This window comes from Bos indicus, chromosome 26 (genome assembly GCF_029378745.1).
Source record: "Bos indicus isolate NIAB-ARS_2022 breed Sahiwal x Tharparkar chromosome 26, NIAB-ARS_B.indTharparkar_mat_pri_1.0, whole genome shotgun sequence".
NCBI lineage: Eukaryota > Metazoa > Chordata > Mammalia > Artiodactyla > Bovidae > Bos > Bos indicus.
Window position 1 is genome coordinate 41,940,981 of NC_091785.1, and position 21,657 is coordinate 41,962,637.

Genomic DNA, 21,657 nt, shown 5'->3' on the forward strand with positions numbered 1-21,657 from the left:
TCGTCACAGGATGTAATGGATTACAATTTCCTGAGAGTTTTTTTAAAAAGAAATATAACTCTCAACAAAGTGTATATAGAGGGAACACAACTCAAATAATAAAAGCCATATACAACAAGTCCACAGCTCATATAATGTTGCTGCTGCTGCTGCTAAGTTGCTTCAGTCGTGTCCGACTCTGTGCGACCCCATAGACGGCAGCCCAACAGGCTCCCCCATCCCTGGGATTCTCCAGGCAAGAACAATGGAGTGGGTTGCCATTTCCTTCTCCAATGCATGAAAGTGAAAAGTGAAAGTGAAGTCACTCAGTCGTGTCCGACTCTTAGCGACCCCATGGACTGCAGCCTACCAGGCTCTTCCATCCATGGGATTTTCCAGGCAAGAGTACTGGAGTGGGGCGCCATTGCCTTCTCCGAGCTCATATCATATTCAGTGGTAAAAAGTTGAAAGCATTTCCATCCAAGATCAGGAACAAGTCAAGGATGCTCACTCTCACCACTTTTATTCAACATAGTATTGGAATTCCTAGTTACAGCAAGCTGAAAAGAAAAATAAAAGGAATTCAAACTGGAATGGCTGAAGTTAAATGTCACTGCTTACAAATGTCATCATAGTATAGATGTGTTCAGTCACTCAGTCGTGTCCAACTCTGCAACACCATGGACTGTAACTCACCAGGCTCCTCTGTCCATAGAACTTTCCAGGCAAGAGTAGTGGATCAGGTTGACATTTTCTACTCCAAGAGATCTTCCTGACCCAGGGATTGAACCCACTTTTCCTGCATTGGCAGGAATTTTGTCAAATGTGTTGCACTGAACTTTGTGTGGATCACAACAAACTGTGGAAAATTCTTCAAGATATGGGAATACCACACCACTTTACCTGCCTCCTGAGAAATCTGTATGCATGTCAAGAAGCGACAGTTAGAACCAGACATGAAACAACAGGCTGGTTCCAAATTGAGAAAGGAGTACGTCAGGCTGTATACTGTCACCTTGCTTATTTAACTTATATACAGCTTACATCATGCGAAACACCAGACTGGATGAAGCACAAGCTGGAATCAAGATTGCTGGGAGAAATATCAATAACCTCAGATACGCAGATGACACCACCCTTAAGGCAGAAAGTGAAGAGGAACTAAAGAGTCTCTTGATGAAAGTGAAAGAGGAGAGTGAAGAAGTTGGCTTAAAGCTCAACATTCAAAAAATTAAGATCATGGCATCCAGTCTCATCAGTTCATGGCAAATAGATGGGGAAACAATGGGAACAGTCAGAGACTTTATTTTCTTGGGCTCCAAGATCACTGCAATTGTGATTGCAGCCATGAAATTAAAAAATGCTTACTCCTTGGAAAAAAAGCTATGACACACCTAGATAGTGTATTAAAAAGCAGAGACATTACTTTACTGACAAAGGTCCATCTAGTCAAAGCTATGGTTTTTCCAGTACTCATGTATGGATGTGAGAGTTGGACTATAAAGAAAGCTGAGTGCCAAAGAATTGATGCTTTTGAACAGTGGTGTTGGAGAAGACTCTTGAGAGTCCCTTGGCCATCAAGGAAATCAAACCAGTCCATCCTAAAGGAAATCAGTCCTGAGTATTTGTTGGAAAGATGGATGCTGACGCTGAAGCTCCAATACTTTGGCCACCTGATGCGAAAAACTGACTCATGGGAAAAGACTGTGATACTGTGAAAGATTGAAGTCAGGAGGAGAAGGGATTGAAAGATGGTTGGATGGCATCACCGACTCAATGGACATGAGTTTGAGTAAGTTCCAGGAGTTGGTAATGGACAGGGAAGCCTGGCGTGCCATGGGGTCACAAAGAGTCAGATACAACTGAGCTGAAGTGGACTCGTACACTGGCAGGCTGATTCTTTACCACCAGCACTACCTGGGCAGCCCCATAGTACAGATTAAAAATCCTGAAGATGCCACCCAAGGACCACTAGAACTCATTGAAGAACTAGGTAAATTTGCAGGATACAAAATTAATATATAGAAATCTATTGCACTTCTATACACTAATAGCAAACTATCAGAAAAAGAAATTAAGAAAACAATCCATTTATAATCACATCAGAGGTTATTTAATAAAATGTGATGACTGATGCCCTGAAATTGTCCACAGAGTGAAAAAAAGTTTTGTCGTCAAAGGTCATACTTTCAGGCAGTTTTACAAGGAAATATTGCTGTTTTCAATCATCTTTATCTTATTCAAAATATCTTAGAGAACTCAAAAAGGCTACCCAAATCATTTTAAATATAGAAAAATCTGAAAAAACTATGATCTGACATGAGTAATAGGCAAGGATAGTACAGGAAAGGAAATCAGTAAATAAAATTTATGAACATAGGTGCGAACATAAAATAAAAAAGAATAGGACAGAACTTCAGGAAACTAAATTCCATAATTTAAAAATAAATATTTATCCTAAGGATACAAAGATAACTTGAGATAAAAAAATCTGTGAAAGTAACTTCTCATATTAATAGAATAAACACTGAAATCCATATTAACACCTCAATGGATACAGAAACAAACTCAAAAAAATGGAATAACTGTTAATGTTGTAACAAAGCTATTAGAAATTAGTCATTGAAAGAAGCAAGTTTGCTTTCATAAATCACAACTAGAAAGAACATCCAGCAAAACATATAGTTTGTGATTAAGATATAAAGAGCATCCCTAGAAATGGCACCCCACTCCAGTATTCTTGCCTAGAGAATCCTGTGGACAGAGGAGCCTGGTGGGCTTCTGTCTATGGGGTCACGAAGAGTTGGACACGACTGAAATGACTTAGCATGCATGCATGCATTGGAGAAGGAAATAGCAACCCACTCCAGTATTCTTGTCTGGAGAATCCCAGGGACAGAGGAGCCTGGTGAACTGCCGTTTATGGGGTCGCACAGAGTTGGACACGACTGAAGCGACTTAGCAGCAGCAGCAGTAGAGTTAAGAACACCACAAGATGGCTGTCATCATGTTTCATCAATATTGTGCTGGAAGATTTAGAAATTATGGCCTTTCCTCCAAAGAAAAGCAGAGCTAGAGCAGGTCTGCTTAGCTTGGGGGCTCAAAAGGAAGATAATTGTTGTTCTCCTAAGACTCTCTACGGAATCTTAGAAAAACTTTGTGTCCCTCGTATCCTGGGAACCTGAAGGGGTAAGGTTGTCTTTTCTGCACCTGTCAGTCAGGTTCCTTCTGACTGGGACCCCCATCTCAAACGCCTTCAACCACAAGGACAGGCAGTGCCTCCTGGAGCTGGAAGGGAGGGGCTTTGGGGCGAGCTTGCCCAGTGGCTCTGGACCAGCGGCTCACCATCCTCTTGCTCGCCTCCCATGTGACTTGGCTTCACTCTCAGTGGGGAGGACGTGGAGCAGACCTCTCTCACCTCCCCTGCAGCCAGACCTCTCCTATCCCTTCACCTGGGGACATGCTCATTCCTGCACCATCACCAGGACAGGGACTTCCTGTTGACCTCCTCTCAGAGCTGAGTCTGGGGTCAGCTTCTCCCGTGGCCCATGGCACACACAAGGGGAATAGAAATGGAATGAAATAGCAGTTCTCTATCAATGAGGAGGGAATCCGGGCTGGGAAGGCAGCTTACAAAATGCCCAACAGACCCTTCAGAGCCTCCCTGGGAATAAAAGCATGGTCACTGAGAAGGGGATGATGCCTATCCACGGGACGGTCTAGAAAGAGAGCAGCTGGGAAGCTCTGATGAGGTGGGAGACACTTAGGGGGGGTCTGTGAACCGGGTGCAGACACCCAGTGCATCTCATTGAGAGGAGAGGAGAGCTGTGCTGGGGAGCAGTCCACAGGGAAGGAGCTAGAAGCAAGGAGACCAGGCTTGTCTAGGATCCTCAGAAACCAGGTGTGAGCTTTGGGACAAACATCTGAAGGACGGAAGTCCTCAAAAACTATTATGTCATAAATTTCCTCCAGGGGGCACAGACACTTCAGGAACCTAAGACTGATTCCTGAGTGTCCCTGGGAAAGGGACTGTAGTTTCTTTTTTCCCCAGGCCAGTCACAGCCCTGCTTGGATGCTGCTGGGGAGGACAGCGGGCCTGACACATGGGGACTGAAGTAGGATGCTTGGGCTGAGATGGAAGACAAGTAACTGCCTTCCTCCCATGGCTCCTGCATTCCCTCCATCCAGCCATTTACAGCCATGGGGTGCTCCTTGTTCTGTCCACAGACCAGAGCCAGGGAGTATTCTGTGTGTAGGGGACTGTAACGGATAACAGAGAATGGTAAGGGAAGGGAGATTCTAGATGGAAGGAGAACTATGAGGAATGATTGCATTTTATACAAATAGCAACCAGGGAGCATAACCAACTGGAGCAGAGTCAGCATTGTTTTCTGAGAGGGAGACCCTGTCCAATAAACTTCCTCCTCTCATCAGCCAGAAGAGCTTGAGTGAGCAGATGGCTCAGACAGTTTCCCTGTGTTCTGCTGGAGGGGGAATGTCCCTCCCACTGGGAGCCCATTAGGGCTCCTGTAAAGAAAGGTATGAGTTAGAAAGAGCAGGAAGTTTCTACAACTCATAAGGAAAAGTGAGTGATGCAACAGTAATAAAAGCTTGGCTCAAAGATATATATGAACAGACATTTCTCAGAAGAAGTGGGGTTGGACTAGAAACACTGGAGAAGTGGCCAAACGCACTGGAGTTGGAGAAATGCACATTTTAATAGAAGATATTATTTCAAACAATGGTAATCACCAAGATGTTTTGAAAGACTTGGTAAAATTCAGAGCTGTTTAATCAGGAAACTGGACATCGGCTTCTCCTGGTTGGTGTGCATATAGCTGGTAATGATGCTTGGAAGGCCAGTGGGCTGCCATTCCTTTTGGTGGCTGAATGGTTATCATTTTAGGGATGGACCATGTTTTATTTATTTATCAGATGATGGAAATTTGGATTTTTTTCACTCTGTCTCTAATGAATAACGCTGCCATGAATATTCATGCACAATTCTCTGTGTGGACGCATGTTTTCATTTCCTTGGTAAATACCTGGTAGAAACCTGGGCCCATATACAAACTAGTGTGGAACATTTGAGAACCTGCTAGACTGTCTTCCACAGGGGCTTCTGCTGGGTTCTCACAACTGTGACACTCATCGGACTGAGCCACGTGGTCTTTATATCATAAACAGAAAGAATTCCGACATGTGTGTCCAGGTCACCCTTGTGGACACAGCACACACAGGCTGACATGTACTCCAGTTGCCCCACCAATCATGACCCGCACCTGGAGCAGGTGGGGGGCTGTTTACCTGCCTCTGCCCTGAGTGACACAGGAGGGCTCTTAAGACCAGGCAGCCAAGATATCAGACTGGTCCTGCTTCTGCCACTGGCACCCTGGGATGTGGGCAAGTCCCTTGGTCTCTCTGGGTCTCAGTTCCTCTCCATCCAAGTCATACTGAGGTTTATGAAGTAACTAGAGGTGGATATGCTGCAGGTGAACCCCAGGGAAGAGGGCCCTGAAAACAGGGCATCCTGGTGGTCTGTGGCTAATTTGTCAACCTTCATCAAGGACCACAAAAACAGGAGAGGGAGAGGAGAAACAGGCCATCATTTCCCAGTCTGGGTGGGAAAGGACACAGAAAATCTCTGACATAGACAAGGGGGAAGCAGCAGGCAGCCCACTTCTCCTAGAGAACCCGGGGCTCCCGCAGCCTTGCTGGGCTGAGCTCCAGGGGAGGAGGAGGTCAGGTGTCAGCTGCTGTGTGTATATAGCCCCAGGCCTCCGGGGCCAGGCTCACTGCTGAGGCTGGTGCCAGGCTGCGAAGATGAAGCTGCCCAGCGTCATCCCTTGGGCCTTGCTGCTAAGCACAGGTAAAGCCTGGCCCCCAACCCCTTGCCCCGGGGCCTCTCTGCTTCCTGTTCAGCCTAGAGATTCTGTGCAGTTCGCTTGTTGCCACAGAATAGGATCTGCAAGCTGCCTTCCTCCAAGGAGATGCCACCCTCAGCCTGGCCTGGAGGAGGAGGGTTCAGCAGGATGGCCGTGACCCAGGGCTGAGCATATAATGACTTTTAAGCATTTTCTGGGCTGTCTCTCCTTGTTCTGGCACGCATTCCCTGGGCCCCTCTGCCTTAACCAATGTCCTCTGGAATGCTTCCCTGGTGGCTGAGCTGGTAAAGAATCTGCCTGCAATGCGGGAGACCTGGCTTCAATCCCTGGGTTGGGAAGATCCCCTGGAGAAGGGAAAGGCTACCCACTCCAGTATTCTGGCTCAGAGAACTCCATGGACTGTATAGTCCACGAGGTCGCAAATAGTTGGGCACAACTGAGTGACTTTCACTCGCCTGGGATGCCCTGCGGGACAGCCAGCCCTCACCCACATCTGGATGAAGTGAACCAGTCGTGGTCAGCTTTTCAGGGGTCTTGGATGTGTGACCAGTGTGGGTGCTGGAGGTGGGACCCTGGCTGGACCTGATTGGAGGGTGGCATCTAAGGGGAAGCAGGGGCCCCTGGAGAAGCCCCTGGACAAGTGGGTTGCTCTGCCTCTGCCCCTGGGAATGAGACGTGGCAGCAACATGAGCTCAGGAATGACCAGCAGGAGCAGCAGCTCCCAGCAGGGCTGAGGCCATCCTGACAGGTAGTCATAATCCTTCAAGGGGCTAGCCGTTGGGCCTGCACTGAACACAGAGGGGCCCACGCTGGTTTGGGCTCCCCAGGTGGCGCTAGTGGTAAAGAATCTGCCTGCCAATGCAGGAAACTCAAGAGATGCGGGTTCGATCCCTGGGTTGAGAAGATCCCTTGGAGAAGGCAATGGCAACCTGCTCCAGTATTCTGGCCTGGAAAATTCCTTGGACACAGGAGCCTGGCGGGCTACAGCCCATGGCGTCTCAAAGAGTCTGACACGACTGAGGGACTCACTACTCATGCTGGTTCCCAGTGCTGGTGGGAAAGAATAGGAAGGCAGCCATTTCTTCAGGGAAATCTGTCTCCTCCTTCCTGGGTCTCTCTGTCTGTCGCATTTTGTGATTCCTCCTCTGCCCTTTTCAGCTCCGTCTCCTCTTTTCCTCTCGCCTCACTCAGCTTCCCTCCCCTCTCCCTGTTTTTCCTCCGCTGCTCACCTTGCCCCTCACACTTCCTGTCAGGGACTGTCCCCATGACTAGGCTCTTTCTTCCCTCCCCGCTTCTCTCCCTACAGTCAATGGTGGGTCACGACTAGGAGCTGAGTGGGGGCTGAGCGGAAGGAGAGGGTCGTGCAGTCAGTGTGTGCGCCCGGATCCTTCTCAGGGTCCATCCCAGGCTCCTGTGATGAGGCCCGGGGTGGGGGTGGGGAGGGGCAGCCCTTCTCCTGGGACACTTCGTGGGCGCCTTGTAGGTAGAAATGGGTCCATCAGAGCCCCTGCTGCTTCTGCTGTTTCTCAAGTGCCTTCAGTTCAAATCGTCAGTAGATCAAGATGGCACGTTTTGGGGTGATGTGTCTTGAACTCCTACAAGGGGCTGTTTGTTCCCCTGCTTCAAAGCCGGGACCTCAGACTCTAGATCAGAGGAGGTCACTGTACGTGTGGGTCCAGGCCAGATACGTCACCTGAAGGAACAGGAATGATTTCTGCTTCTGTCCCTGAGGCCTGCTTTCAGGCAAACCTTAATCTGTGTCTTCCTAAGCAGACTGTGATGGATGCCCCAGGGTGGGGAGGATTTTTTTTTATATTTTAATTTTTATTTATTTTTTTGAATTTAAATTTATTTTAATTAGAGGCTAATTACTTTACAGTATTGTATTGGTTTTGCCATATATCATCATGAATCCACCACGGATGTACACGTGTTCCCAATCCTGAACCCCCCTCCCACCTCCCTCCCCATACCATCCCTCTATGAAAGTATGATAACACATTTACAGGAGACTTGGAAAATACAGAACAAAGTTACATACAGTTCCGCTATCTATTACAGTTATTTTTTAAAATAAATAAGATGTTTCATTGGAGTTTTAATATCAAACTCTCAAAATTAATAGAAAGAATATACAGAGAAGTAAAAGAATATAACAGACCTGAGAAGCCCTGTGAACCAATTCAGCATAATTAAGATTTATACAGTTTTCACACAACAGTAAGATACCAATTCTATTCAGGTTCCTATAGACGATAAACTAGGAGACACTGGAACATACCCAGTGACATTAAGACAAGGTAGAAAACTTTCATGGTCTAAAGGTGTTGAAATCATAGTCTGTTCTCTTATCACTGTGGAATTATGTTAGAAACAATATCAAAAGAAATTTGAAAGTAACTGTGCCCCCAATCCAATGACACTTCAGACTCAGGAAGGGTAGGTGGGGATGGACTCCAGTGTCCTGGTTGACGTTTATGTCAAATAGTTTCCAGAGGGCTTGCTGATTTCTATTTACTAAGGAAAGCAGTTTCTACGGGAAAGGAAATGAATGAGTGGTAGGTTCCCTAGTGAGGAGCATCCCTGCACCAGGCACTGAGCTATGTGTGTGTGGACTGTCCTCTGGAACCAAGGAGGCTCTTACTGTTCATTTCCATTTTAGAGATGAATGGATTGAGGCTTAAGGAGAGAAAATGACTTGTCCAAAGCCATGCATCTCTCATCCCCACAGGGCTGTGACGAGGGCCAAGAATCAGATATTCTTAAGCTTTGCTACGCCTGATCGTTGTATCGTGAAGATAAGCCACAGTGCAGGTCCACTCTGGGAGGCCACGTGATTGAAAGCAGGGCCCTGGATCCATGCACCTAACTCAGGTCCCTGATACAGTGAAGCTTCTACAAAGTAAGATGGTTCACTTCTCCTTAACTGAAAATTTTACTCAATGTGTTCAATACAACATCAAATTCACCACCAAAGGATTAATGAGAAACATTCATGTCCTAGTTGGGTGAACTACTCTCTTCGTTTGGCCGGGACTGAGACATTTTCTGGGAGAAGGTAGTTCAGTGCTGAGACCTGGATAACCCTAGGCTAAAGGGACAAGGTGGTCACCTTCCCGGGGGCTGACTCTTCCAACTCTGGCTGCAGAGAGAGAACGTTGGCCCTAAACTGAGTAGATCTGGGGAAAACAAAGACATCAAGCTGAATGGGCTAGCCTTCGAAGGCCCTCCCTCTGCCCTTCCCCTGTGTGACCAGGACGGTCCCCAGGGTGGAGGCAGCGAAGCATTTCTCTCCTCTCACGGCCATCCCTTGGCACACGGCTTGTCGTCACTGGGTTGTGCGTTTTCCATTCTCTTACCCTGACCCCTCTGTAACCTCTCATTTTCACGATGTTTTCTGTTTTGCTACCTTTCAGCCACAACGGTTTCAACAGAATCGGATGAAGGTAAGTGTAGACGATGTGATTTCACCACTTCCCCTCATCACGTAGAGATGAGCCTTAAAGTTCAGGTGCAAGTGGCTTCTCTACAAGGGAGATGTACGTACCCGTTACCAAAAGAACATAGCTTTCTGTACTTCGCAGCCTGGCTCCGTCATCACAATCCCTAACTCCAGTCTCTCCTGACCTCTGAGGACGCCCCCTCTGCCTCATTCCTTCTCTCCACCCCACAGCATCTTCCAAACTCAGGAGAAGCCTCACTGGGGGTTGCGGGGAGGAGGAAGGGGCCACATCTCCATGAAGCAGGTGGCCAAGGAGGATGGAGCCGCCTCCTAATGGCTGGGGGACATCACCATCTTCAGGGTCAGAGATGAGAGCTTCACAGGGAGAGGGAGTGAGGATATCGTGGTGGACCGGGTCAGAGGGTGCAGCTGACCAGAGATGGGCTGTGTGCTCTAGAGGTTTCCAGGCCCAGGCACTGGCTGAGCACCTTCCAACCAGGAGCTCATTAGATCCAAATGCCCGAAGGAAAATGCTCCTTTTATCCTCACGTACAGATGTGGAGCCTGAGCGTCACTGAGTGGGTCCCGGTGCTCCCTGCAGGTCTGCACAGTGAGTGGGTTTTCATGGCTCTGAGGGGTCTGGCTCCTCAGGCTGTTCCTTTGCTATTTCTCAGGCTTCACTGGGAAGAGACACACAGCACCCAGAAGGAGGGGTTTGTGTGCACCTTTTGACTTCCAGTCTGGCCATGCTGTTGATGATAAAGATTTATTTGCTGAAGAGGGATTAAATATATCTGTTTCCAGGGGTCAAAACAAATTTCAGTGATGGGTATGGTTCCCTTTATGATGTTTAAAAGAGTAAAACATCAAAATCACTTTTTTGGAGGTCATTAGACTTGGATCATTGATGTTGATTTGTGATTTCTGGAATCCGGAAATCACAAGGTTTAATGATGGTGTGGGCCCCAAGAATGGTACAGCAACCCCCGCCCTCCAACCCAGGGGTTGTCACAGCCTCTGGGCACCAAGAAAACTGCCTTCTGTTGTAGACGCTAGAAAATGTGGGGGCGTCCGCAGAAACTTCTCTGGGAGGATCTCCAGCTATTCCTCATGGGAGCCAAAGTGTACTTGGACTATCCTCTTGGAGAGAGGTTATAGAATTGTACTGACAATTCCATTTCTCAGGTCAGTGCTCAGTTGAGTGTTCTTTGCTGATGGTGTGGTTTTATGGGAAGGTGTCCCTTTTTGCCCCTTTCTGTTTCCCCTGCACCACCCAGCACACACATCCAGACACATCCTGACTCCAGCTCACTCCTGCTGATGACCCTGCATGGCCCCCTGCCCTCTGCATAGAGCTGACCCTCCTTGCATGGCTTTCAGATCCCTCCAGGGGACCCCGACCTCCCCTCCCTTCTAACCTCTTCTCCCCTCTGTCCCCTCTCTGAGCTGAGCCAGCACACACTGAGCTGTGGACCCATCAGACTGTTGGGCAGCTCTAAGCCTTTGCTCACACTGTCCCCTCTGCCTGAAAGGCACCTTCCACCTCTCCCAGACTCACCACCTGCTGCTTAGGGTCCTCATTTCCTAGTTCACGAGTTCACTGGAAGAAGAACTTTTCCATCACACCAGAAACCCCTGCTCTGACTCTGTCCACAGCTGGGCAGATCTTTCTCGCATTTGTGCCCCATCCATTAATCCGTGCAAAACTCTGGGGGACTGACAGCATAACATCACTCCTGCTGATGTCTGAGTTTGTCTCTCCTAGGATGCGTGTCTATTGCTTGTTTGCTTGTTTTACCTAGGAGTGAATAACTGAATGAAAGATCTAATAAATGTTTGAAAGTATGAAGGAAGTTATAATGCTCCAGAAGGTATTTCCAAAGTAGCAATAGTTACAGCATTTCTGTAGCAGGTTATTCTTCATATATTTCAACCTGGAAGTGACATTTTCATTATTTGTGGAATAAAGGTCACCGTCAGGGGAGGCTGAGATTAGTTCTATCATCTTATAGCTGAGGGCCGTGTCCTTCTGTGAGATCAGGTCTCCCACTAGGCGGAGGAGCTGCTCCATGTGAGGAGGACAACCTGGAGATGCCTGCCTCACAGCAGGGCTCAGACCATCTACCAAAACCACACGCCAGGGCTGAAGGAGGGAGGCATTTCCTACATCACCATTTCTGTTAGGATCAGAGGGATAGATTATTCTAAAAGTTTTCATTATTGTCTCTTTGACACTCCCCAAGACAAGTTTTGGATATGGGACTAGGAAGGAATCAGTCCAAGAGTGAGCTAGTATAGAGGGAGCTGAGTGTGTGTCCTGGTGAGATGTCCCTTCCGTGTCTCGTTTTAGCCCAGGGAGGCTCCAACCTCGCTCCTGGCTGGGACACACGCTGGTGGCTGAGAGAGGAAGACAGGGTGGGGTCAGGTCTGATGGGCAGGAGGAGGAGACAGAGACCTCAGCAGGAGTGTGACACCCCGAGTGTGCACTTTGCCCACAGCAGGGAGAGCTGGATGGCCCTCTCGCCTCTGTAGATCCTGGAGGCCAAGAAGGGGTGCTGGGCCCCCTGTGCCAGGGGTGCAGAGGGTGAAGCAGGAGTGGCATCACACACGCCTGTCTGGGCCTCACCTGACTCTGTGCTTGTGCCCAAGGAAACGGTCCTCAGGGTTGGTTGTACTGTGCCCTCCCATGGCTCCTGATCCCAGAGTCCTGGGCGGGCTTCCCTGAGCCCCGTCAGTGGGGTTGCCCAGGAGGCAAGGAGTCACCTGCAGCCCCTGGGGGGCGAGGGTCCTGGGTGACCACCACCCTCTCCTGAAGGATGAGTCTCCTTCCCCGTGGGCACCAGGCTGGGAAGTCTGGTGCACAAAGCTGTGTGATTGTGTGGGGTCTGGACTGGGGAGGCTGCCTGCCGGAGGGACCACGATTCCCAAGGCTGATGCCTGCCCTTCCCTCTGTTCCAACAGCCTCAACTGTAATGAAGAGTATGTGGAAATCATAGACGGGCTGCCAGACAGTACTACATTTGGGAAGTTCTGTTCAGGGGGACACCTGGTGTTTCGATCTTCTTCCAATGTCATGACTGTGAAGTACTACAGAAGTTCCAACCAGCCAGTATCTTCTTTTGATATATTTTACTACGGGCGTCCATCAGGTAGGTGAGATGGACAGGGGTCTGCTGAAGTGCCTTCTCCTGTCCGTGCATGGCTCTGTGGTCACTTGGGCATGTGGCTGTTACATGACTGCTGAAATAAGGTGGAATCTAAGTTCTGCATGATCATCACTGGGTGAGCGAGAGTCAGGATGACACAGTGAGTCTCTCCAGAGACATCCACCCGCTCATTCTCAACATTCTGCATCTGAGATACTGGAATTGGAAAGACCCATATGAAAATTCTTTTCAAATTTTACTCTTCCCTTTGATTATGTCCCATATTCCTCCCAAATAGAAAATTTCCCTTTCTGGATCTTATAACCTTAAGCATTTCTAGTGTGTACATTTAAAATGTGTATTACACATAGTATACTATATAAAATGCATATATTTACCAGATATATAGATATAATGCACATATATATCTTCGGATATAGATATAGCAGGATGGATATTTGCCATTTACTACACAAAATGTATATTATGTTCACCAAATATTTATGCATACAAATATATACATGTGTCACCTAAGGCAAATCAGACACAGTTTCTCAAAACTGTTTCTTTTTTCTCATTAATGATCAGCTAAACTTTTCCCCCACTTATCAATGGGAAGGAAATGCTTGTTTAATTGAAGTGAAGTGAAAGTCACTCAGTCGTGTCCAACTCTTTGTGACCCCATGGACTATACAGTCCACTGAAATCTCCAGGCCAGAATACTGGAGTGGGTAGCCTTTTCCTTCTCTAGGGGATCTTCCTAACCCAGGGATCAAACCCAGGTGTCCTGCATTGCAGGCAGATTCCTTACCAGCTGAGCCACAAGGGCAAGAAAGTGAAAGTGAAATCACTCAGTCGTGTCTGACTCTTGTGACCCCATGGATTGTAGCCTATAAGGATCCTCCATCCATGGAATTTTCCAGGGAAGAATACTGGAGTGTGTTGTCCTTTCCTTCTCCAGGGGATCTTCCTGACCCAGGGATTGAACCCGGGTCTCCCGCATCATGACAGATGCTTTTCCCGTCTAAGCCACTAGGGAAGCTCCCCAAGCCAAAAGGGAAGCCCACAAATATTGGAGTGGGTAGCCTATCCCTTCTCCAGGGTATCTTCCCAACCCAGGTATTGAACCAGGGTCTCCTGCATTGCAGGCGGATTCTTTACCAACTGAGCTATGAGGGATGCCCCTGTGTAACTGACTTAACCAAACTCTAGTTAAGTTCTCCATCCACAGCTTAGTGATCGTGCTCACACCTAAGAGTGGACAAGTGTTGCAGATGAAAACAATCTTCCTGGAAGACGCTTCTGGAATCAGCTGACCACGAGGAGAGACACATCCTGGTCACCTGTCTGATCACACCTGCTCGTCCCATCCGGTCTCCTCCATCCTTTCCAGCCTTCTGTCTCTTCCCTGCAAAGAAAGATTCCTTATTCCTGAGTTTTCGATACTTGCCAGTCTTGTTGTTGGATCATTCCACTTGTCATTATAATCATTTTGAATAAAGTCTCTTTACCTGGTCTGGATTTGTTCTTTTACTCTAAATGTCCTCATGTCACAGGTTAGAGAATCAGACATCAGTGAGAATGACAGGAACCTCTTCTGAAGTTCTTTAAACTCATAGAGGTTTTTATTTTTTGAGTCCTGTCTTTGGATAGTTACTTTGCCTATTTACTATTTCCCTCTTGTGCCCAAGATAAACCTCTAAGACAGAGTAGAGACATTGGAGCATCTTTCTGCTAAACTTTCTGACAATGTGGTTGGTGATACAGAATATTTGATGGTGATACATTAAATTTCTTCTAATGCCCACTGGCCAACTAGAACTATATTCGGGTGTCTTAAAAAGATATGCAAAGAGTAAAACATGTTTTGTTTGTGGGATCATCAGATTCAGGGGTTTTTTGTTGCTTGGTTGGTTTGTTGGTTTTTAATGTTTACAATGTTGTGCTGGTTTCTGCCATACAACAGCATGAATCAGCCATAATTTTACATATATCTCCTCCTTCGTGAGCCTCCCTCCCCTTCTCCATCCTAGCCCTCTAGGTCCTCACAGAGCACCAGACTTGGCTCCCCGTGTTATAGAGCAACTTCTCTCCAGCTACCCATTTTACACGTGTTAGTGTATATATGTTGCTGCTACTTTCTGCATTTGTCCCACTCTCTCCCTGTGCCACTGTGTCCACAGGTCCAGTCTCTATATCTGCATCTCCATTGGGTTCATCTATACCATTTTTCTAGATCCCATAAGTAAAGTGTTAGTCGCTGCAGCATGTCCAACTCTTTGCAAACCCATAGACTGTAGGCTGCCAGGCTCCTCTGTCCATGTAATTTTTCAGGCAAGAATACTAGAGTGGGTTGCCATTCCCTTCTCCAGGGGATCTTCCAGACCCAGGGATCAAACCCAGGTCTCCTGCATTAGCAGGCAGATTCTTTACCATGTGAACCCAAGCCCCAAATCCCATCAGTTTCAATTCAATCACTCAGTCATATCCAATTCTGCGACTCCGTGGACTGCAGCATGCCAGGCTTCCCTGTCTATCACCAATTCCCAGAGCTTGCTCAAACTCTTATCCATTGAGTTGGTGATGCCATCCAACCATCTCACCCTCTGTTGTTCCCTTCTCCTGCCTTCAGTTTTTCCCAGCACCAGAGTCCTTTCCAACTAGTCAGTTCTTCACATCTGGTGGCCAAAGTATTGGAGCTTCACCTTCAGCATCAGTCCTTCCAGTGAACATCCAGGACTGATTTTCTTTAGGATTGATGGGTTTGATATGCCCATGCCATCCTGAACGTGGCCAATCTCGTCTGACCTTGGAAGCTAAATCCCATATATATGTGCTAATATATAATATTTATTTTTCTCTTTCTGACTTTCTTCACTCTCTCTAACAGGCTCTAGGGTCATCCACCTCACTAGAACTGACTCAAATTTGTGCTTTTTTATGGCTTAGTAATATTCCCAGATTCAGGTTTTGATGCTGCATTTTACCAGAGGCCAGGATGTTAGGAGGACCAAGAAGCATAATATCTGCCTGCGTGACACAAACCCCACACACGAGGGCACACCCGGATCCTCCTCTGTGTTACCTTGTTCTCTTTGGAGAGGTGGGGGGTGTAGAGTCTCCTCCCAGACTTGGGCAGGGTCATCAGCTCCCCTGAGAGCACCACTCGTCAGGTGGGGATGTAGAGTCTCCCCAGACTTGGGCAGGGTCATCAGCTCCCCTGAGAGCAGCACTCGTCTATCTGGACCATCCTGAGGAGACCAGCTCAGAAGCCGTGTTGGAGTCTCCCTTCCTCAGGTGAGTTCCCTGGAGGTGGGGCTTCTTTGCTGATGTAGATTTTAGGAAAGATCCCACCCTGGTCTCTTCCAGTTCACCATCCAGCACACGCATCTAAACACATCTGATTCCATTGGCACTTCCTGTTGAAAACCCTTCTCTGGATCTCTGTCTTCAGGATAAAGTTTACCCACTTTAGCCTAGTTTTCCAAAATCTTTCCTTTTCTGAGCTTCCCTCCCTTCTAACCTCTTCTCCCCTCTGCTCCTTTCAATGCTGGACCATCACACACTGAGTGTTGGAGACTGAAGAATTTGGGGCAACTCCATGCCTTTGTCACATGATCTCATCTGCCAGGATCGCATCTGTCCAAACCTTTTGACTCACATGCCCTCTGCCAGAACCGCCACCCCCCCACCCCCATATAGGATACCATGGTTCAGATTGAGGGCTAACGTTACCTTATCATCTTCTTGACACCTCTTAGGTGCAGGGATCTCGCTCCTTTTCCCCCCTCACTTACCTTGTATAAATCCCTGGGTCATTTAACTTATCATTTGTTTATTCCTTGTGTGGCTGTACCACTGTGGGACTCCAATGTCCAAGTTGCAATTCTTAAATGAATGAATGAGTGAATGAGTATAGGTTCACACATGCATTTTCAATGATCCTGTAAAGTACTGCATTTCTTTCCAGCCAGTCTTCACACAGGTTAATTTGGGAATCATATTTCTTCCATTCTAGGCTGAGCTGAACATAACCTATATAAAACTTTGTTCAACATTTTCCAAATCTCCTGTAAATATGTTATCATACTTTCATAATTTAAAAAAAAATGGAATTAATAATGAGAAGATTTCTTTTCAGAAAGTTGATAGTTCCAGGGAGTTTAACAATGAAAATCACTGTTTCGATGACCTTTAACTTTTCCAAGATATCTTGAGGAAGTGAAAAGGGTACCCAGCTCATTTTATAAATTTAGAATAATCTGATGTAAGTATAATCTGATACGAGTAATGGGAAAGAACAATACAGGAAAGAAAATGTCATGCAATCTAATTCAAGAACATGGATGTCAATATAAGAGCAAAAAATGAAATAGAATACAGTTTTAGAAACTGGACTTAGTAGTGTGATAATATTTGTAAAGCATAAGGATTTATCCCAAGAGTACAACGATACACCAAAAACCTATTTAGAGGAACTTGTCATGTTAACAGAATAAACATAAAATCTATAATGACACATCAATAGATTCAAAACAAATGAAACAAAATTCTGTAACTATTAATGATGTCAAATAAAACTCTTAGAAACCACTCACTGACGGGTACAAGCTTAACATCATAAAGTGCAGCTATGAAAAACACCTAGCAAGACGGCTTCTTTACTGATGAGTCTTTGGAAAGAATTCCATTACATTACGAGCAGTACAGAATGGCTGGCATCACCCTTGGTCAATTTTCTGTTGCAGGATTTGAAATTTTTGCTTTTACTCTACACAAACACACACACCAAAACAGAGCTGGAGCAGGTTTGCCAGCTTGGGGATTCAAAAAGGGGATAGAATGTATTTCTTTTTTTAAGACTCTCTAAGAAATTTTAGGAACACTTTTTTGTTCTGGGATTCATGGCACCTTGAAGGGGTGAGGATATTTCCTCCTTCAAAAGACTGACATGCCATCCCAAACGCCTTCAACCACAAGGACGGGCAGCTCCTTCCTGGAGCTGGAAGGGAGGGGCTTTGGGGTGAGCTTGCCCAGCGGCTCTGGGCTGGCAGCCCACCATCCTCTTGCTCTGCCTCCCTTGTGACTTGGCCTCACCCTCAGTGGGGAGGACGTGGAGCAGACCTCTCCCACCTCCTCTGCAGCCAGACCTCCCCTGTCCCTTCACCTGGGGACGTGCTCATTCCTGCACATCGCCAGGATGGGGAGCTTCCTGGGGACACTCACACCACCTCCTTCACCACTGAGGCCAGTCCTTGGAGCTGGGTCTGGGATCAGCTTCTCCCAAGGCCTGTGACACATGCAAGGGGAACAGATGCTGAATAAACCTGTGATTCTGGGAAGGCAGCTTACAAAATGCCCAGCAGACCCTTCAGCTCCTCCCTGAGAATAAAAGCATGGTCACTGAGAAGGAGATGATGCCTACCCATGGGACGGTCTAGAAAGAGAGCAGCTGGGAAGCTCTGATGGAGCGGGAGGTACTTAGGGGGTCTTTGAGCCAGGTGCAGACACCCGGTGCATCTCATGGAGAGGAGAGGAGAGGTGTGCCAGGGAGCAGTCCACGGGGAAGGGGCTAGAAGCAAGGAGACCAGGCTTGTTTAGGAACCTCAGAAACCAGGTATGAGGTTTGGGACAACCATCTGAGAGACGGAAGTCCTCAAAAGCTGCTGTTACCCCATAAATTTTCTCCAGAGGCTGTTGTGAATTTAGGAACCTGAGACTTTGATTCCTGAGTGCCCTTAGAAAAGAGACTGGTTTCTTCCCCCCAGGCAGCCGCAGCGCTGCACGGACACTGCAGGGGAGGACAGCGAGCCTGATGTGGGATGACGTAGGATGAAGACAGGCTGCTTGGGCTGGGAGGTAAGATGAGGAACTGCCTTCCTTCCATGGTTCCCGCATTCCCTCCATCCAGGTACTTCCATCCATGGGCAGCTCCTTGGCCTCTCCACAGACCAGGGCCAGGAAGCATTCTGTGTGTAGTGGAGTGTGAAAGGAACCTGGAAATGATGAGGAAAGAGAGATTCTAGATGGAAGGGGAACTGTGAGGAATTATTGCATGTTATCATAGTCACAACCAGGGAGCTTAACCACCGGCGCAGAACCAGCATTGTTTTCTGAGAGGGAGACCCTGTCTAATCAGCCTACTCCTCAGGAGAGCTTGAGTGACCAGATGGCTCAGGCAGCTTCCCTGGGCTCTGCTTGAGGTGGAATGTTTCTCCCACTGTGAACCCATTAGGGCTTCTGTAAAGAAAGATATGACTTAGAACAGGAAGTTTCTACAACCCATAAGGAAAAGTGAGTGATGCAATACTAATAGAAACCGGCCCAAAGATATGCAAGAACACGCATGTCACCAAAGGCCTAGCGTCGAGCTAAAGACACATGGAAAAGAGACCAAATTACTGAAATTTGGAGAAATGCACATTTTAAAAGTTGATTTATGAGCGTTTCTAATCTGCAAGGAATTCTGAAAAATTTAATAAAACTCAGAGTTGCTTACCTTCAGGAATATGGACATCGTGTTCTCCTGGTTGGTATGTAATTGTAATGGTCCTTGAAAGGCAATTGGCTTGCTGTTCCTTTAAATGGGAGAATGACTTCCATTGTATAGACAGACCATGTTTAATTTATGCATTGGACGATGGATGGATGGATGGACATTTGGGTTTTTACCACTCTTTGATAGAATAAGGCAACTATGAATATTCATACACAGTATTCTGTGTGGACATCTTTTCATTTCCTTGGATAAATACCTGGTAGAAAGTTGGCTTATATATCCTCCACGTGTTGAGATTCTGATGCATGTTTTCAACAAGGAGCTCTTCTGGGTTCTTACAACTGTAACACCCTTACTAGTCTGAACCATGTGGGTCTTGGTATAAGTATAGAATAAATGCCAACATATGCACACCCTTCTCCCTTGTGGACACACCACACACAGGCTGACATGTACTCCAGCTGCCCCACCAATTGTGACCCACACCTGGAGCAGATGGGGGGCTGTTTACCTGCCTTTGCCCTGAGTGACACAGGAGGCCTCTTAAGACCAGGCAGCCAAGATATCAGACTGGTCCTGCTTCTGCCACTGGCACCCTGGGATGTGGGCAAGTCCCTTGGTCTCTCTGGGTTTCAGTTCCTCTCCTTCCAGGTCATACTGAGCTTTATGAAGTAACTAGAGGTGGACACGCTGCAGCTGAACCTCAGGGAAGAGAGCCCTGCAAACAGGGCATCCTGGTGGTCTGTGGCTAATTTGCCAACCTTCATTGAGGACCACAAAAACAGGAGAGGGAGAGAAGAAACAGGCCATCATTTCCCAGTCTGGGTGGGAAAGGACACAGAAAATCTCTGACATAGACAAGGGCAAGCAGCAGGCAACCCGTTTCTCCTAAAGAACCCGGGATTCCTGTAGCCTTGCCCGGCTGGGCTCCAGGGGAGGAGGAGGTCAGGTGTCAGCTGCTGTGTGTATATAGCCCCAGGCCTCCGGGGCCGGGCTCACTGCTGAGGCTGGTGCCAGGCTGCGAAGATGAAGCTGTCCAGTGTCATCCCTTGGGCCTTGCTGCTAAGCACAGGTAAAGCCTGGCCCCCAGCCCCTTGCCCCCAGGCCTCTCTGCTTCCTGTTCAACCTAGAGATTCTGTGCAGTTCGCTTGTTGCCCAAGAAAAGGGTCTGCAAGCTGCCCCCCTCCAAGGAGATGCCACCCTCAGCCTGGCCTGGAGAAGGAGGGTTCAGCAGCACGGCCATGACCCAGGGCTGAGCATATAATGACTCTTAAACATTTTCTGGGCTCTCCCTCCTTGTTCTGACATGTGTTTTCTGGGCCTCTTCCTCCCCTCTACCTCAGCCTTATGCCAATATCCCCTGTGATGCCCGGTGGGACAGCCAGTCCTCAGTCCAAACCTAGAGGTGAACCAGTCATAGGCAGCTTTTCAGGGGTCTTGGAAGTGTGATGGTGTGGGTGCGGGAAGTGGGACTCAGGCTGGACTTGATTGGAGGGGGCATCCAAGGGGAAACAGAGGCTCCTGGAGAAGTCCCAGGACAGATTGGGTGCTCAGCATCTGCCCCCCAGGGAGGGAGACATGGCAGCAACGTGAGCTCAGGAATGACCCGCAGGAGCAGCAGCTCCAGCAGGGCTGAGGACCTCCTGACGGGGGTCTTAGCCCTGCAGGGGGCTGGGCGCTGGGCCTGCACTGAACACGGAGGGACCCATGAGGATTCTCAGTGCTGGAGGGAAAGCAGAGGACAGCTGTGCCTTCAGGGAAGCCTCTGTCTCCTTCTTTCCTTGTTCTCTGTGGGTCTCATTCTGTCCTTCCCTCTTCTCTCCCCTTTTCTGCTCAGACTGCTCTTTTCATCAACCCACACTCTGCTTCCCTCCCCATCCCCTGCTCCCCTGCAGGCAACTGTGGTCATGACTAGGAGCCCGGTGGGAGGCAGGTGGGGAGGACGGGCTTGTGCTGTCAGCGTGTGAGCACATATCCGTCTCAGCATTTATCCCAGTCTCCTGTGATCAGGACCTTCCTATCTCCCTGGTCTTGGGTGAGGGGGGGTCACGGTTCTCTCCTGGGACAGTCTGTGAGCAGCTTATAGGTAAAAACAGGTCCATCAGAGCCTTCCTGCCTCTGCCGTTTCTCAAGCAACATCAGTTCAAATCAACAGATCAAGGCAGCATGTTTTGGGGTGAACTCTTACATGGGGCTCCTGGTTCCCTTGCTTCAAAGCCGGGACCTCAGATTCAAATCAGAGGAGGTCACCAGACGTGTGGGTCCACGGTGGGAAGATGTGTGATTCTGCCTTTGAGATCTGCTTTCAGAAAAACCTTGATTTGCATTTTCGGAGCCGATGTGATGGATGCCCCATCCATCCATGGAGGGTGGGGAGGTTTCCTTTGTGGCCCCCAGTCCTATGCCACTTCAGTACTCAGGACGGGCAGCTGGAGACAGATCCCGGTGTCCTGGTTGACATCTATGGTCACATAGCTTCCAGAGCGCTTGTTGATTTCAACTTACTGAGGAAAGCAGTGTTTATGGGAAAGGAAATGAATGTGGTGGGAGGTTGCCAGTGGCAGGGAGCATAGTGGACAGCCTCTCTGGGATGGGCATAGAGCTGTGTATGCGTGGACTGTCCTCTGGAACCAAGGAGGCTGTTACTATTATATTTCCAGGTTATAGCTGAAAGGACTGAGGTTTGTGACAACAAATGCCTTGTCT

At 48.0% G+C, this 21,657-nt stretch overlaps 1 protein-coding gene across 1 annotated transcript; it reads left to right on the top strand.

The window, feature by feature from the left end:
• The first annotated feature begins 5,802 nt into the window (after window positions 1–5,802).
• LOC109579032 (carbohydrate-binding protein AQN-1-like) lies at window positions 5,803–13,955 on the top strand. The gene is made up of 5 exons (XM_070780463.1): window positions 5,803–5,848; window positions 9,281–9,310; window positions 10,356–10,491; window positions 12,268–12,455; window positions 13,684–13,955. Exons 1-5 carry the CDS (start codon window positions 5,803–5,805, stop codon window positions 13,686–13,688), a joined length of 405 nt encoding a protein of 134 aa, XP_070636564.1. The 3' UTR covers window positions 13,689–13,955.
• The last annotated feature ends 7,702 nt before the right edge of the window (window positions 13,956–21,657 follow it).

What these genes read in the sequence shown, in the direction of transcription:
- LOC109579032 (XM_070780463.1), top strand. Translation starts at nt 5,803, where the DNA reads ATGAAGCTGCCCAGCGTCATCCCTTGGGCCTTGCTGCTAAGCACAG. An exon ending in GGCCTTGCTGCTAAGCACAG is followed by an intron (nt 5,849 to 9,280) that starts GTAAAGCCTGGC and finishes GCTACCTTTCAG; the next exon opens with CCACAACGGTTTCAACAGAA. An exon ending in CTGACAATTCCATTTCTCAG is followed by an intron (nt 10,492 to 12,267) that starts GTCAGTGCTCAG and finishes CTGTTCCAACAG; the next exon opens with CCTCAACTGTAATGAAGAGT.